Source organism: Toxotes jaculatrix, chromosome 1, assembly GCF_017976425.1.
Source record: "Toxotes jaculatrix isolate fToxJac2 chromosome 1, fToxJac2.pri, whole genome shotgun sequence".
NCBI classification, from domain to species: domain Eukaryota; kingdom Metazoa; phylum Chordata; class Actinopteri; family Toxotidae; genus Toxotes; species Toxotes jaculatrix.
This window is the reverse complement of record NC_054394.1, coordinates 27,238,861-27,257,926: the sequence shown is the minus strand read 5'-3', so window position 1 is coordinate 27,257,926 and position 19,066 is coordinate 27,238,861. Positions and strand designations below refer to the sequence as shown.

Here is a 19,066-nt window from a genome sequence, read left to right as displayed (position 1 = left end):
ATTGACTGAATAACAAACTATAAATTTTTCTCTTTTGGAAAAAATCGGCTATGTGAAAGATCTATTTTGTTTGTACAGAGTTGAATTTCTTTCCTAATTCTTCAATAAATTGTAGTAGAAATAAAATAAGTTTTCTTACTTTGTACCTGCTGGTTTGACAGTACCTCAGCAGCAGGAGATAATTGGGACCTGGAGAAAAAGGTGTAACTGAGCCTTCCTGGCTTCTGACATACTGATGCAAAACAGTCTCAAAACTGGATTGACTTCCTGTTAATCCATCGCCAGAGACCTATGATGAATTCAGTTGTTGTTTAAGAATCCATCATCAACACCAGTGTCAAAAGGAAACAGAAAAATATCACCTGCTTAATTGAGCAATTGCATCAGGAGACATTTCACATCTTTCTCTGGTTTGATTTTTACCAGCCACAATGACAAAAAGCATCCTGACCTCTTCTATCACAGTTTGGTTCTCCTCCACCTCCTGCTGCTCTCAGGGCAGCACAGCATGGCTGATTGGCCGTTTGCTGCCTGCCGCAAAGGAGCTGCGTGATGCCAAGCTGAGGGGGAAGAGAGAGCAGGAAGGATCTGCCTTCAATCCCAAACACCCAAGTAATCATTTGACCTGAAAACAGTCCACCAGTGAGAAGCCATTCACTTTCCACAAGGCCTGTGACTTATCTTTTTCAATTCACCCAGTTTGGGTAAACTCCCATCAAATTGTACGTTACTGACTTTTGTCTTAAATTGATGTGATTTAAGCAAACACAGTTGTGGTGCCACAAAGATAAACAGATAATCAGGCTTGAGATGAGCAGAAGCTGTGAAATGTAAATGCAATGTTCTGTTGTATTTCGGTGGAATTATGGGAGTTTGGGAACATACTGAGAGTACAGATGGACAGCAGAGAAATAGACTGAGCTGCGGGAGCTGGTTTGAGAACGTTCCATTAAAAGTGTTGATATTTTTTATTTGCCATGACCTTGGGTGGTCACCGCAGTCCATTGTAACTGCTGTGAATTTAAGATGACCACAGCTGCTGTCCTTTTGCGACGGAGCGAGCTACAAACAAAATCTGCCTTAAAGTGCGTTATAGTCCATATGACACCCTCTGTTCTCAGACCCTTGAATCAGATAAGGACAACTCACTAAAAATCAAAATGGCAATATTATACAATTATATACATATATACACATATATAAAAATATGGTTCTGACAGGTGCTGAGTATTACTGCAACCCTTTAACTTGAACTGTACACTTGCAGAATGATATTTATAGTCGTCCTCGGTCTTTCACTTAAATTGTCTCAAATAGCATGTGGAAGTGTTAAGCTGATGCTGTCGAGGTATATATAAAGTGACATGGGAATTAACACTTATTTTTCTCTGTATGTGTGCACTTTGTCACTTTCTAATCTAGCTGTCGATGTGTATTGATGCCACATGAAAAATTCCTGTACATTTACAGCGCTTGGCAGACAGACTGATCCTGCTCTTTATTAGTTTTGTTGTTGATCCTTCTCTCCCAGTGGGTTTAAGAAGTGGTTGATGTGGTAACTGGTGACATTTACTTTCTTATGTATTTGCAAATTTTGATGCTGAGCATTTGTTGCTATGGTGTTTTTATTTTTGCTCTGCAACTCACAGAGATCATCTGTCAGACAGACCTGTACTGTGTACTCTCTTTATCCTTGCACATTCCTGTCTGAGTTTCTCTCAGTGGCACCTTTTTTTTTTTTTTTGCCTTTGCAGCCATGGTGGCTGTCACTGCACATACTATAACTGCCCAGTTCTTCAGTGTTTTTCCTGTTGCTGCCCTTGGAAAGAAACCTCCATGACTGAGATTTTGTTTAGTCTAGTACTAGTATTTATCACAGTCTTGCGGCCTGATGTATAAATGATTTCAATGCACAGATGCATACGCTATTACCCACACATAAACTGCTAGTTTTCAAAATGATACCTCACTCATACTTCAGACTGTATACACAGTTTACGCTGATAAGGAGGAGATTAAATATGGGGTGAGAGGTGTAACCTTAGAGTAAAATACTCTTTGTTTAGGTTGTTTTTCATTTTCATTGATTGTGCTGTGATTTTTGCAGTCCACACGGAATTCTAGAAGAGTTTAAGATAGAGCTTAAGTTTATGAACTTAATTTCAAATTTTATATAGTGATGAATCTTACCAGTCTTTTTATTTAAATGTGAACCATCATTTCTCCATGTTGATATTTTCATTTCACCCTGAGCTGTGAAGCACTTTGTGTCTGTTTCAGAGCTCTATAAATTAATCATTGGCCGTCCTTCTGACGTTTAATAATGATGACTGAGATACCACCGTGATGATGGTTTACAGGTACATGTGATGAATTAGTGGCAAGGGTGCTATAAATATCCACAGCCCCTGTTTAATGGTTGTGTGTAATGACAGCTGCTCCTGGAGAACCTCACTGCTTAGATGCAGTAGGTGAAACTGCACGTCTTCTTCTTCTGTTCTTTGAACTGACAGGTCCAAAGAGTGGTGGGGCGGGCGCAAGTATCGATATGCTAACATCTTTTCTACATCTATTAATGGGAGTGGAAATGATGATCATGTGCACCCATTTCTACAGTGAATGAGATTTATAAAACAGAGCCATGCCTACTCAAGGCAAAGCGAATAAATTAAATTTGTAAGCCTGGCTAAAAGAATATGAATATATGCTACTCTCTCTACATGTACACACACTATTTGTTGTAAATCTAGACAGAGTTTGAGTCTGGATGAGAGTCTGGATGCTTAAATAACGAAACTCAACATAACATACATATAAACTAACAATTACTTTCATTACTGACTAATTGGACTTTTAATTTATGTTAATCAATGATAAAAATAGTTTTTAAAAAATTTGCAATTCTGGTTTTCATAGCCAAAGTTAACATATTCAAATTTAATTTAATTAAAAAAATCAAAACCCAAACATAATTCATTTGAAATGACATAAAAACAGAGAAAAGCAGATTTTGGTCAATTTTGAGTAATTATGAAAATCACTGGCAATTTCATTACTTACTGATTGACTAATTCTTTTTAACATAAGACTAGAAACTCAGTTGGCTAAACCCGTCTACTGAGTTTAATTTTAGTTTGATGTTAGGCATTTATTTCTGACAGTGTCATGTCTACTGAACTGTCCCTAAGAAGTTGCTCTTTCATCTCACACAGAGCTTTGTGAACACTGCCAGAATCGAGTGCTTCCCTCATGCATACCCGTCACATGTTGTAAGACAGCCTGATTCAGGCTGGTGTTTTGCTCAATCTCCATCTCTAGTAAAATGTGTTTTCCTGGCTCTGTCCTCATTTTGTCCTTGCTGCATGTTGTTATGCTCAGGCCCACTGAAATCATTGTGGCGGAAATGGGAGAAATAAATGTCAAGGTTATAGCTCTGCAACTTTAATGCAGAATCAATAGATAGCAAAGAGGAGTGATCTCCATCCATTACAAAATAAGTTGAACATTGCACTTAGTAGGCTTCTGTCATTCTTTGTAATCCTTTGAGGTGTTTTCAAAATAGAAAATTATTATTTTCCTGTTGTGGGATCAAAGAAAAATTACACCACAGTTGCTAGATGCAGCAGTACTGTATTGTGTACTGTGTAGTGTAGTGCTGAAATGATTTAGGGAAATCAGCAATTTCCAAACCAGACCAATTTGTCACTGTGCAGAAGCCGAGAGGCCGACGGGTTGTCTTTAATAGGAGTGGGTAGCATATAAAAACATCAACCCATCCATTACTGCCTTCCTTTCCAGCCCGAGACCAATTTAAAAAGGTTTTTAAACACTTCAGAGTCACAAATGATGTATATCTGATGTATGTAAAAGTAAAACATTTATACAAAATCAGTTTCTGCTGCGGTCAAACTGCAGGACTAGTCAACTCAATATCTTCAAAAAGCAGTCAATGGTAAATCCAATAATCAAACCTGTTTTTGTTTTTTTTGTTTTTTGTTTTTTTTTTGTTTGTTTGTTTGTTTGTTTTTAGAAAAGATCCCCTCCTCAGAAACTATGTAAGAACTTATTAACAGTTGAGTTTGTAGGATCTCAGTGATAAAAACAATCATTTATATGAGTGACAGCCGTTGTTGATGATCTTGTCTGCAGATGTCTGCAGAATATTGAGGTCCCATTTAAAACCTATGAAGTCACCCCCCTTTAAAAACCTATATTTTGAATGAGATGTGGATCTGAAATCTGGATCTGGGTGAACCAGTTGACATGTAACAGCTTGTAAATTGCTGTTGAAATGGCAGTGACATTGAGGTCTGACATTAGCCATCAGCTGCTACTATGACTCAGGTGCATTATTTTCAAAGACAAGCTTTATATTGGAAGCGCTCCTCTGTTCTTACCTGGAGGATCATAACATGATTGGCTTCTCAGAGGTAGAGGGCTATAGCCAGTCGTGGTCAAGTGGTCATTATTTATCCCCAGCGGCACCGCACATACGCACACACACAGACACACTGCTCGCTAATAACAAACGCTGCGATCCCTCTTTGACAGCGGTTTATAGCTGACAGAAGATGTGGAGGTGAAGAGGTCACTCATCCCTTGAGGGAGATTGCATCTCGGCAACTAGATTGCATTTCAGCATTCTAGGCCTCATCTCATTCCATTACCAATAAGAACAGACGTATGACAAATCAAAGTAATCCCAGAAAGGTAACCACAGAGACTAGCATCCCTTCAAAACTCTTGACACATTGCAGCATATTGCACAAAGGGAGTCTGTGGCACAAGATCGAGATCTTTAAACGTGAAGCACTGCTGGGGAACATGACAGGCTTCACAGTGCAAATGAAAGCGATCTGTTGTGGGGCTATCGGAGTGGGACTGACAGAGGCAGACCGACACTGAAGCTCAAACATCCCCACGGCAAACAGATATGATCAGACAGAGAGGGCAGATTGACAGCAGATGCCTTGATGGGTTGCGAAGCACTGTTGTGTGGGGAGGAGGGTGAAGCAGAAGCAGAGGTAGGTGAAGAATTACAGCACAGTGGTAACACTGTGATTAACTAGTGCACGCACAATGCAAGCTCTAAATATGCCAAAGCTTAACACAGCAAACAATGCGGCGCACACCCACACTTAAAGTACTGTATAGGGAGCAGAGAAAGCTCGACTCACCCACACACTAGGCTTTGTACACATGATCTAAATGCATGATCCGTCTCTTTCTCACACTCCCCTCCCTCCTCACTCCTCTCACATCACTCTGGGTGCACAGACACACATAACAGATCTCCCTCTAAACAAGATGAGAAAAATATGCATAACACAGAAACCAAAATGCCAAAAGTCAGGAAAGCCAAACAACACGTTCTGCAAAACAAACATCCCAGAAAACTCTCGCACACAACCACTCAGAGATTGGAAAAACATATGATAGAGGACTCACCCAAAAAAGAAGATTGAAGAAGACCATTCCATATCGCAGGGCCATCATGCAACCCTCGGCCATCCTGCAGCGCCGCAGTTCTAGGAGGAATATGAAGGAGAGGTCCAGGTAAAACACCACATACTTCTTCCCCTGGGCGTAGCGCCCCTTGGACGTTTGCGGCCCCTTTGTTGTGTGGAAGCCAAATGCAAACGGCGGCCGCTTATACTCAAACTCTCCACTGAAGCGGTGAAACCCAGAAGTGAACGGTGGCGTGTCGGGTTTACTGTCCAAAGATGGACTACGTCGGTACGGAGTCTCATCTGTGCTCGAGCGTCTCATTATGGAAGATGAATGAGCTTTAAGAGTCTTTAACAGTCACTCTGAATACTTCAGATCTGAACACAGTCCACAACGAGGGACAGAAGTTATTCCACTGAGGGCAGAGAGATGATTTCAGTGATGTTCCTACCTATCCTCAGTACAGCTCAAAATAATAGACCTCAATCGAACTCTGGAACTGCTGATTTAATTATATCCCAAGTACGATCACGTATAATCTGAGTTAATCTGTGGAAGATAATGTGCTGCCGTACACTTGACTTGAGTACTTGAGTTTCTCTTTTTAATCCTATAGTGCCACTACATTCAGCAGGAGCCTTTGCATAATCCTGCTGCAACACCTGTGTAATTCTGTGTATTTAGGACATAATCCCAATACACACATACGCATCTGCACATCCCTGCTTCCCTCTCAGTAATCCCTCAAACACAGGTGTCATTCTCTTTAGAGATAAGATGGTTTGCAGTATCATCTCGTAAAGGTTCAATCAGGTAAACGACTGGAGGGCTTCGACTCGACCTCTCCAGCTGCTTTTGGCAAAATGATCCAGAAACGTCCTACCTGGTCTCATGAGAAATTCCTGAGCAGGTGCTCTCCACCGGGAGGTAACAGCACCCCTGCTTCGGCCAATCAACTTCTTTTACTCAGTAACAGATTACACATCCGCTGAGAATGAAACGCTACGCTCAAGTCTGAGTGTTCAGCATGTGGTTGTGGCTGTCGATGTGCTTTTGCTGACATGCAAAAAAAAAAAGAAAGAAAAAGAGAAAGAGCTAAACAAGACAAGGAGATGGGTGGGAAGGGTGGTGTTATGAATATGATTGAAAAGAAGCATGAAAGGATGAATAACGTGTGTGAGCGGACCGTTCTTTGGCTTCTTAAATTAGTATCCCTGCTGAATTCCTGCCTCGCACAATTTCCTCCTTGCTTATTTTGCCTCTGCCCTAACTTGTCCTATTTGTCTCAGAAAAGTGTCGAGGGGTTTCTCTGCCTCTCTCCACACAGCCTATGTTTCACACATGTAGCAATTCAACCTCTTCAACTCCCTCTTATTCTCTTCCTGCACCTCACTCTGAGCCCCTCTCTGCGCTCCCCCCTCTGTGCTGACGGCGGTTAATTAATTTCCAGACTCTCATCAGTGAGGCAAAGTGTGCGGTGTCCCCTCTTCTCGTCTCTCCCTCCTCCGCTACAACGCTTCTCTCCTCTTCTCTAGGTGGGCAAGGAGATGAAGGTGTCCGCCGGGGTCATGGCCAAGCAGCAAGAGTAGAAGGAGCAAGAAGGAGAGACAGGCAGGGAGAAGAGAAAGACAGTTTCCTCAGAGAAGCAAAAGAAAGACTGCAGTGTTTGAGCGGTAGTCCAGCCTTGCTGCCTGAAGCTCCCTCCCTCTTTCTCTTCACATGCTCCTGTTCTTTCTCTCTCTGTTCCCCCCCCTCCCCTTTTCTTTCCTCCCTTCTCTCACAAGCTCCGATGCTCTCCCCTCCACACACACAATCTCAAACACCCCATCCCTCCTCAGCAACTGTCCCCAAAAACCTGGCAGCGCGAAAGGCTGGAGCAGTCATTCATATTCTAGCCACACCCTACGAGAGAGAGCCACCAATCAGTGTCTCGCAGCCCCATCCTCCATGGTGCGCACGCCAATCATGCCCTACCATCTACCAGATAACACTGACACACGCGCACACACACACACACAATCTATGTACACACACAGACGCACACAAAACCTGGTGTGTTAACATAGCAGTACTGAGAAGCTTGCTGCACTTGCGCTAGTCCGTCCTCCTCCTCTCCTCTCTGCCTTCTGCCTGGAACTCATTCCACATGCAGAGGTTGTTCTTGCACAAAGCCCAGGCTGCTCTCTGAACGCTTGGCTTCAGTCATGCTCCTCTCTCCCCGTCTCCCTCTGGACCTGCACTTGGGTCATACAGTGTTCGTGTAGCTGCACTTGGCACAGATTTGCACACTAGAAACAACTCACCTAAAGTGTGTCTCCACACAAACTCACTGGGAAGCACGCACTAAGGCTGACATTCACACAACACAACTGCATGCTCTCCACAACCTCGTTGCCATCTGGGTCAGTGGCTTAATGAGTCCACAGGGACGTTTCAACGCTGCAAAGGTACTGACTTAATTCATGGCTGCATCAAGTATCTAATGGATTTCTGTTTTGTCTCCTGCATGTATTTTTGTCAGACCACAGAGGCGGCAGCCGAGGAGAGTGAATGTGACTTACTCACTGACATTGCTGAAGAGAGAATGCATGGCTGCTGTGCTAACAGTGTTTTTGCCCACAACATCACTTGATTTGAAGCAATATCAAAATGATAAGAAAGATTTTGGACTTTGTCTATGAAAAGGGTCTTTATCTAAAGATTTTTACACTAATAAGTAATAAACAGTAGATGATAGCGGCACCAATGCAGGACACAGTCTTTGGAAAATGCAGAGCTAATGCCCCGACATCCCTTCTAGATAAATTAGTATCTTTTGCTTAAGCCATTTAACCCTTTGCTATGTTAAATGTTAAGCAATCACAGGCAACACAGGAATGCAAAAATAATAGTTGTGGACTGACTGTCTTGCAAAGAAATATACAGCAAAAAGCCCAATTCTTTTTAGCCAGGATTCCATCCAATTATAAAGCAAATTTAAACTAAATCATAGTTCATTTGTGATAAACAGCTTGTGGCACTAATTTTCCAGTCTGTACCATTAAAGTGTCCAGTACCATTATGTTTAAGTCACATTTTGCTTTTATCAATAAACCAACTTTTCCTTGTCAGCCAAGCGTAAAAAACGTTTTGGAGATTTTTAAAAAATATATATATTTTCACAAATTTTATGCATCTTTTCCACGAGCAAATCAAACATGCACATAAAAAGAGAAATTTTAGTTTATGCAACCACCTCATGACACACATCACAGCTGATCCACGATCAAGCATTGTGTCTGCAGCTTAAGTTTTACCAAAACATGTTTGACAATGAACGACTCGGCTAAATCATGTTCTCTCTACAAATGTAAACAAGGATACGTGCCCCCCACACTGAGTGGGCTTATTCATACATGTGCCATATTGATGAATCACAGTACACACACACACACACACACACATATATATATACTTATACAGCATGTGGTTCATCCTACTTAAATGTCAATTATGCCAGTAATTGGCACAATCTGCTGTCACTTCCATGTAATATAAAGACTGGGAGGAATTACTGTACTGTGCAGCAGGAAATTCATTATAACTGTAAGAAGACTGTCATTAACTTACTGTGATGCCACAAAGCAAAACATCTTGCTCCGAGTCATTCATGTTATCCCGTAACCTAACACATCCATCACCACACCAAACACTCTACCCCAGATTCAAACTTTTATGCTAGCCCACACACATAGACGCACAAACCAGCACACAAACAAAGTAAATGTGCAGTGGCACCCTGGGGGTGGCAGCGGCTTTGATGTCCTGAGCATGTACAAATGCACAGATGGAAAAAAGACGGTTTTGGCTGCAGCAAGGAAAAAGGATACGCAACATGATGAGATTAATCTCTGTTAAGATCCAAGGTTTATAGATAGGGGGCACATATTAAAGTACTTTATGAATAGCTGTGATGTGATTTAAGGATGTAAATGGACTGACATGATCAGTCAGATACACAAAGTGCGCTGTGCTGCGCTCTGCTCTCCATGCAGCAATAAATGGGTGGGAGGCTGGCTTGGTTTCCCTTGTTTAAAGCTGGAATATGAGTCTCTTATGAATATCTCCACTAAATGACAAAACAGGCTACAAGGATAACTGCAGTGTGCACAGAGCAGCAATATGAGCATTTGAAATGAGAACAGCTTTCAACAAGACTGGCAAATTATTTTCAGCTGTTTATCTCGTAGTGTTTTAACTCGTGCAACCTCAAAAAAATAATTCCAGTTCACACTTTTAACTTGTTAATATCTTCAATTTGTCTCTTTTAAGGCAAACTGTTTTCTCCTTGGACGTTATTAGGAGCTTATATATTAAGATTACAGTGCCACGATTCAGTGCAGCATCCATTATGTGACTTTGTAATGGTAAAGTTAACCAACACAGATCAGCTTTTGTTGCTAATAATCATTTTAAACTTGTTATCAACATCTTGAGATTAACAGTTTTCTCTTGATCATGACCCAGTGATTTAATATTCGCAAGGTCATAACTTGTGTTTCTTACAGTGATTACATTAAAGTTTTTTCAAGATATTTATTTATTATATCAGTATATCACACTATATCAAGATATAGTGTTATATACATATATAGATATAAAAAGATTTTGCTTTGTTGCTGTGGTTACTGTGTTTTTTTCCAGGCATTAACCAGCTTCATCCAAGGTGAAGCTAAAGTGTAATTTATCAAATCACGTGGCGTAACTGCCCGTAAGGCACCTGAAATCTCCTTACAAAACTCCTTTAGTTGCTTTACGAAAAGTCTGCACAACAGTTCCTGCCATTTTCTGGCCATGAATAATGTGCAGACCAGAATATCACATGGTGACCAGGATTTGCCAGGCTCAGGTGCTGTCAGGACATCACTTTCCAAAACCACAGCTGTGTGTGAGGCAGATGGGCTGACTGAAAGCACATTTTCACAACAGCATGGCACCAAAGATCATTGAGGAATTCATGCAATGAAGATTAATAACAACAGCACTGGTGGGAGATAAACACGTTTTACCCAGCCGAGCCGACTCATGAGGGACTTTGCTGCTCGCTTTGCTGACAAAATTGAGATTTGTGGACAATAAAACAAAAATAGATGCATCAAAACACTGACAACGTATTTGGTAAAAACTGAAATCAGTTTTGCAGGATGAGTAAAAAGGCAAATACACAATGAAATAAGAAATGAACCAGTGGGGTAGTGGAAATGATCATAGAGTAGAATAAAAGATATTGTAACAGTATATTATATCAATTGTCAATCTCTCTGTATCTTCAAAACACAATGGGATTATTTAAAATGGGGTTTTAGTCACAATCATTTTGTATTTTTATTTATAATTTTGATGCACAGTAACAACAGAACAGAAAAGTGAATTTATCTGTGGTTTACTGTGCTCATCAACTGTGGCGGGAAAATGTGGCATAACAACAGTAAGGAGGAAGTCTAGCCTGTGTTTGTGTAACATGCTGAAACATTTGACTTCTTTAAGTTCTCCTTTTCAACATTGAGCTGAGAAAAAAAAAAAATTATAGTCGGACAATCACATACAAATATCAAACAACCAAGCCACAAAAATAATTAACAGAAACAATTACAAGGGTCATAAAAAGAACATTAGAAAGTTTTAAAATCTGAAAGAATCTGTCTTAACAGCAGTTTGCAGTTAATTGCATTTAAAAGGTATGTGATATCTGAATCCACTCATGCCAACATTACAAATGGCATGTCTACGGTTTATTAATTACTGAACCACTATACCTACAGTATAGTGACAAGATTTAAATGAATGAGAGAAGAGGTGATTTGTATGGTAGAAATGATGTGTGTGATGTGTTCTAAACTTAAACAAAATTATCTGAATTCATCTTCCACCCCTGAGAACCATAAATGTGTGTACCAAATGTCATTACAGTACATCCAGTATTTCATATTGATATTTCATTTCGGACCAATTAACTGACAGACTGACATTTGTCTCCCAAGAGTCACAGTTTAGGTCAGACTGCACTAATATAGAGCAGATGGTAGCACTGAGAGGAGAGATGCTTACAAAAACATCCTGACATTGTTCCCAAACAATGGTCAACATTGTAAATTAAACATTAATGCACACATTAGCCATCATGAATGAATTATACAAATCCACAAAGCCCGAGAGTGAAAAATAAATGAGTCATACCTTGGTCACCATTAGTTGGATGTGCTGACTTAATACCTTCGCACATTATGATTCACCATTAATTACTGCTGTTAACTAAAACATTTAATTAATGTATTAATTCAACAAGAGGATTTTACATGAGGGATCACAAAACAATTACCATAACCATGAAAAGCGTGTGAGCCAACTATTGTTCGTAGGCATGCGTTTAAAATGTAATTACGCAGTACGCCACGCTTAGAGCCAAACAGCAACGTTGTACATGCAAAGAGTTTGGATGTGGGCAGCAAAAAAAGAATGGCTCTACGCCTACCTGAATTCATTGTGTAAAGAAGAATGAAGACAAATGTTCTGTATTCTGTGTGTCAAAGCAAATACATATCAAGCCACTGCTGGATATTTGCTGTCGTGAAGCTGGTTAGTTTCAGGGCCTAAAGTAGAAATTACTCTCTGTGGACCTGCCCGCCGACAGACCTGGCAGCTAACACACAGAGTTAGGGCGGCAAAGGTCATATGCTGTTTAAAGGATGGTGTTGTTGATATTTTTCTTAAGAAGAAACATTTGTTCTTGACCTTGGAAATAATAGTTTGACAAAACAGTTCAAATTTAATATCCGCTTTTAAAATAATTTAAATTTAAAATGTCGCTTAAACCTGCTCTTATCAAAATGTGTATATCGACAGCTGATCAGATGACTGTGTGGCGTGTAATGTGAAAGTAAGTCGCTTGAATTGATGAAGAATTATCAACTAAGTCAGCAGTTTCCCTCAGCTCTGTGGAGCGTTTTAGCATCTTTAAGCTCATTGTTTTGGTTTTCCAGCTAAAAACATTGAGCTTTGCACCACCTGTTGGCAGCAGAAAGAGTGATTTTAGCAGTACTGAGCAACACAAATTAATATAAGAAATGTACAATAACCAATTTCTGACCACTTGGGGGCAGCGTAAAGAAGCTGTGAGAATGCCACTGACATATCACCTTTTAAGTTGCTGTGATGAACTTGTTAGCAAACAGTTGCTCATTTACACATGCAGCACTTACAGAACAACATTATCATTCATTTGGTGTCGTGTTTCTGTTCACCTGGGGAATTTAAATTCAATATTCACTCTTCTTTAATTCTGTTTTTGGTCTCTAGTAACTCCTCAGGGAGATATCTGCCTCTTTAGCTGCTAAATTGTGTCTGTCTGCTGTTTAGTGCAGAGAAGGTAGTGTCCAATTGATTTTTAGAGCTTTTGCACCGAAAACAGGTGCTTGCTGTGGCTGAAACTGATGTTATGAGAGCGGTGAGAATGAAACAGAATGGCAAATTTACGGACTGGTGAGGTAAACTATGAGCCAAAACTCATCTTAAACATCTGTAAAGCTGAGGAGAGCAGCAGATTCAGCTGATGATTCTCTGTAGGCTCCTTACTAATGTCTCATTGTTTGCACATTTTCATATGATAAATTTGTACTGTAAAATATTGGTTGTAGCTGCTGTAAAGACAGAGGCCAGATAGAATATTTTAAAAATATTGTTTAAATTGTGCTTGCCGCTATATAGCCCCACACTCACACTGCGAAGTGCCTTGAGTGTGAAAAAACAACGATACACATGCCCAAAGCCTCTGTCAGTGAAAGCAGATGGCACAAATTTGATGCCAAGTGGGGCTGATTTCCTTTTGCTCCACTGCAATTTGATTGGCTATTTTCCAAGCACTGTTGCTGTTATTTGCTTGTAGCTGGCAGAACTTGGTATTTCTCATAAAGAGGACGGCAACTATGGTCACAGTGAGGTGGATTCTCTACTATGGCACAAATTTGAAAGAAAAACGTGAGATTAAGCACTTTGATGCTCACCTGTCATGAGATATTCTGATAAACCAAACTGCTAGCAAAAAATAATCATGGATTTATCATGGAGGGGTTCTTCAGGAAAAATGGCTACCTGGCTGGCTTCTGCTTTCTGTGTATGTTATTCAGAGGGGACAGCACCTGGGTAAGAACAGTATTTCAGGATCTCAAGCATCTTTCTGAGAGGATTACCAAACATAAAAGCACCAAGAGTCAAAAACAAAGTGGAAAGATTGAAGGTTTCTCAGCAGAGCAAACATAGCTGGCCAAACTCACATTGCAAACAAACAAGGCACTGAGCAGCATAACAGCAAGTTGAGGATAACGGGTATGTGCTCAGTCAGATTATCACCTGAATTTAACTGTGTGGAAAATGTGAAATATCGCACACAATGTCAGTTGTTTGCATCTGTGCAAAGTAGTAGTGGTTGCCCCACAATTTCTTTACACCTAAAACTGTACTTGCACCTCATTTCTACTGCCTTCAAGTGGCTAAAAAAAACAGTTAATTCAGGTTTAAGGTGTTATTGTTAGAATTATAACAGCCACTGAGCTCCCATGTCAGCAGAGCCAGCTCCATGACAACTGACCAAACTCCATCCTCTCAGGAAAATCGCTTGATATGGTTGAAATCTCCAGAAATAGCAAGTAGTTTGACTTTGGGATTGTCTTGATCCATTGCCTGTGTAGCCAAAGCCTGACAAATGTTTTTCCTCTTCACCTTAGAGCTCCACTGTCGTCCAAAAACATGAGCATTGCAAGTTTTAGGGCCTGTTATTTCAGTTTTCTGACCTTCATGTAATTCTCATCATAGATCTGCCCAGCTTTAATCTGAATGCATCTTCTAATCTATAAAAGAAAGATGTCAGTCGTATCCTCTAAGAAGTCATTTGCTGAAAACTGTCATTTGAACTTTCGCTCCTTTTTGCGTCACTGTTGGTGAGTGTTTAGCGTTAGGAGGTGGTGCCATCAACCAAAGACCCCAGTCTGGGTGAGAAGGAATGTGCATCCTTTACCATTTGTTTTGGTGCTCGTACAGACAGCCTAAAGGTAGACTACCTATCATCAGGGAAGGTGAACTGAGGAAATTGAACTTTAATTATTTATGCAATTTTTATAGCACAGGCTGCCTTCTAAGAAAAAAAAAAAGACTAATTAGGTTTAAGGTTGTCATCAGCAAGTATGTGTCTCCTCATGTTCTCAAATGAGACAACATGAGAATGCATAGATTTAGTTTTAATAAAGTGTCTAATAATATACACGAGCATAATTCTCATGTATATTTAAAGGCCTGTCAACTTGTGATTGCGATACAAACACTAACTCAAACACAGTTTGTGGTGAAATATTAAGGAGTCTTGAAATATTCATACGTTTTACTTACTCCATGCAGAGCTTTTCAGGGGCAAAGCAGCATTGTGCATCATTTGTGTCACAGAACTCCAGGAGGCAGACAAATAATGTAAACAGGACTGTAACATTACACAACCCTGGGTCAACCTGGGCCACACTGTAGGACGTCTACTCTGTTGACATCCTTGTTGTATGTGGAAGTTTCAAATGGTATAAGCTGGCTTTGTCTATGGCATCTGAAAAGTTAAAAAAGCCAAGCGAGATATATTACAAGTGTGTCAAACATCTTGGGCGATTTGGTTTGCCTGGAATATGCCAAGGAATGGACCAAGCCTGCATTGTTTTGCTTTCTTCTTCTTCATTTCATTTTTGACAGACTAGGCACTTGAAGTGCATTGCCACCTTAAAAACAACAATGCATTTGATCTTTGAAAACAGAACTGATATATGTATTTATTTGCCTATAGAACAGGAAAGTGAGATCCGATCACAAGTGGTCACTCGAGGCACACGTGAAGGAGCATTTTTATGTCAGGTGTGTGCTTGGTGCTGTATATCCACGTGTGATCGGCTCAACCTGAGACACGTGTTAATGCCAGGTATGAACAGGGCCAAGATTAACGCTAAGCAGCAGCATTTATGAGCTTTAAAAGACGGCTGGTAATCAGCACATTGATTTACAAATGAGCTCCAAAGAGGCCAAATCATCTGTGACCAAACTGCAGTTGCATCAGTCAAAATAAACTGCAAGATTATGATATATCAAGGGGAATTGTCTGGGAAGTAATGACAAGACTGTGTGAGACAGAGACTGCATTAACAAAGAGAAATGACAGTGACTAACTGAAAAGAATCAAAAAAGGACATGATGGACGCAGAGCTAACATAACACGTCAGTGTGTGCACCAATGATTAGTGAAGTTGTCTGCCTCTGTATACTGTTCTGCACACATCATGTTCCCCCGAGGAAAATAACATCTTAAATTTGTGCTTGCGTGTCCTGTTTTTCTTTTGTTTTCTCTTCTGTGTACCTGACGGTTAGCATTTTGTTGTTTGATTGTTATGAATTAGTCTAAAAATCAATTGTTCAGCATTTTGCAGAATAGGCTTTTTTTTTTTTTATTGCAAAGAATTATGTGAGAGTAACCACTGTTATATCTGTCCATTTAATATAAGGAAGGCTTCAGCCAGCAGCCAGTTAGGTTAGCTTAACACTTCTTTTCTAACTTCTTTTTCTAACTTCACTAACTACTGGTCCCTGCCAAGAAACAGCCTGGCACACAATCCCCTCTAAAACCACAATGTGTCATTTTTACACTTCAGTTTCTAAGCTGATTTTTAAAAATGAGATGCAGTGTGTTAACGAATTAGCTTCAGAGGTGCTAGTAGGTGGATTTTGTTTCCTTTGGACAGAGTTGTGCTAGCTGTTTCCATCTGCTTCCAGTCTTTATGCTAAGCTAACTGTAATCAACTTGTAGGGGGCAGTCCTTGTTACAGTAAATGAATACCTGACAAGTTGTCAAAACTCACTTCAACAGAACTCACCAGGTTAATGGTTAATATATCCACATGTCAGTGTGTGTGTAAATAATAGTTGCATGGAAGTGATTAACATATCCAAGCTGTTATGAAGTGGATGACTGGCTTCTGTTATTATCGTCTTGTGGCTTTCTCATTAGTCCAGTTCGCGTGGTATAATTACCCATGGCTTATGATCATACAAAGAGCAAACAGCCAGTATCTGCGATTTAATCATGTTATAATTTTTCCCACTTTACAAATTGACAAGGAAATGGCATCCAGATGCAGCATTAGTCAGCCTGTGAAAAACACTGGCAGCGTGACTGAGGAGATCTTTCAAACCTGGCACAGAACGATAAATTACAGCTATAAATAACTCCATCTATACATCTTCATCAATATCTGCATCAGTTCATCAAAGGTTTCTGCCATATGGGGTGTCAGCAGCTTCATGACCAGTCCTGATCTCTGCCCCACACCTCTCAACAGCCAACATGAAAACCTTAACACCTGCAAACATGATGTATGCATACATGTCACATCTGCAATTTGCATTCTGCTGCTAATCCATCCTAGCAGGAAGGTTATTACCCTGCTTGCCAGTCAAACGCTGCCCAAGAACAGGCAAATATGCTGTTTGTGTGGACATGTATTTATGAACATGAAGGGAAGAAAAATCCTCGCAGGGGGAGAGAAGCAGCAGGGGGTTGCTGTAAATTTAACCATCCATTTTACAGACGCAAGCGCACATCTCACACATGTAAAAACTCACTATAGTACATGTGAAAGCCACCCCCTCTGTGTTAACATCAAGACAGGTAGTTGACAGGCTCATACATACTGTGCACGACTCCCACTCCCAGATTACACTTCTCCAAAAAAATAAAAAATAAAAAATCTCTTCACGTCTTTCCAGCTTTAATAAAATCCTGTTTTACTGAAACCATCTAAGTAATACTTATTTGCAGGTAGTTTTGTTGCAAACTACTTCACAAGTCTTTACTGAGACAGTGTATCCAATGGTGTGCAGTGGAAAGCAAATTGGATTGTCTCATTTCAAAGCCATACATACCCACACACACACACACACACAGTGCAGTGTGAAATCTGATATACACAACCCGACTGAGAAACATTTCTTTAAATCTGAGTCGAGTATCGGATCAATGGTATAAATCTGATTTGTGAAAATCAGTTTCCTTGTATTGTTTTGCTTTTCAGACTGAAATGCATTAAATGTCTGAAATGTAACTGAGGCTCCCAAATTGCTCACTATACAGAATATATATTCACTACTACTAAATTCAGGCGTGCACTCATCACAGTGAGTACATAATGTATTCTTCAGTGCTGAAGTCTTCAATTGCATGTGGGTGAATGTCCGAACGCAGAGAGTTCAGAAAGTATTTTACTCATCAATTGCAAATTGCAGTAAAGAGCATAAAGATTAATAGACATGCTCATCTTTTTTTTATGTCTAAGGATGTTGTGACCATTTTACGAATGGTTCTGAAGCACAAAGAGATGCAGTGAGTTTCTTCATGTCAAGACTGGACATATTTTTAGCTGAATGTGTGCACAATGCACTGAATCTAATAATTTCCATTTACTCAAGTCACTGTATAGTATAGAGTATATAGTAATAAACATGCAAAAATTTCAAATAAATCCACTGTTCCATTTTTTCTCCCAGACCCACAACCACACAGAGACATCTGTCCTCCCTCATTTGCAGCATTAAGAAGGTATCACATCAAAACACATGCACAAAAAAAAAACCCAGCTGAAATCCCAGAGTGAGTAATCTCATCAGAGGAGTGTTCAGACAGGTGGCTGTGTGTAGGCAGACCTGCTTGATCCAGAAGACAGAGAGCACCAAAGAGATAACCAGAGATAAAGTCCCTGGAGCAGACATGAAACAACTTGGATCAAGCCACATCAATTGATGCACAAGTGTGTCTTTGTGTAAGTGGGCATTTGTGTTGGCGTGTGTGTGTTCAGCTCCATCTTTCCTCAAGGACCCTGGTCCATCGTGTTCTCCCGAGACTGTCAATAGTGTTTAAACTCAGTACAATGCTACATGCCACAGTCTAAGTCCCAAGGGCAGCCAGACGTGGCCTTATTTATCCTGACAGGCTGCGAAACGCAGAGCTGGTAATGTCTGTTAATGTTAAAATCACATCATGTATCATGCATGCATTTTTGTTCGAAAGTATTAAAATAACTGTTTCAGAGGGACATTCAAGAAACCAAGTCACTCTGGTCTGTGGTGCAGGATGCACTTACTTTGTTCTACTTCTGTTATAAAACTGACAAAGCTGAAATGAATTTAGCACTACCAGGAGAACTGCAATTCAGTGGCTGCAAAATGATGACACAAAGTATTTTTTTAATGAATCCCTTTTGTGGGGATGATTTGTCGGGGCGCTGAAATAAAAGTCTGAACCTGCCAAGCTAAAAACCTGTTCAGGTAAACAATGCCTATGCTCACAGTAACTGTAAAATCTTTAGGACTATCCATAATTTGGTAATCCTTTGGATTTGATTGTGTTTCTATGGTGACGTTATATAACGGGCCAAATGATGACGTCAAATCCTCATAGAGGAGGGAAGAGAACAAGAGAAAAAACATATAAAAAAGCAGTTTGGAAAGCAAAAAAAAAAAAAAAGCGCCACAATGTCGATCTGGCTTTTTTTTAGGAACACAGCGA

At 40.2% G+C, this 19,066-nt stretch overlaps 1 protein-coding gene across 3 annotated transcripts in view; it reads right to left on the bottom strand.

Moving 5' to 3' along the window:
- The window catches only part of tspan4a (tetraspanin 4a), a 113,241-nt gene that overhangs the window by 81,074 nt on the left and 13,101 nt on the right, over positions 1 to 19,066 (bottom strand). For 2 of the 3 annotated variants that reach the window (XM_041036498.1, XM_041036505.1), the window contains exon 2: positions 5,449 to 5,528. In XM_041036498.1, the coding sequence (XP_040892432.1) occupies positions 5,449 to 5,511 (63 nt within the window). In that variant the 5' untranslated portion in view covers positions 5,512 to 5,528. Of the gene's footprint in view, positions 1 to 5,448; positions 5,770 to 19,066 lie in introns of those variants that run through there. The other variant, XM_041036489.1, reaches the window with a different exon arrangement.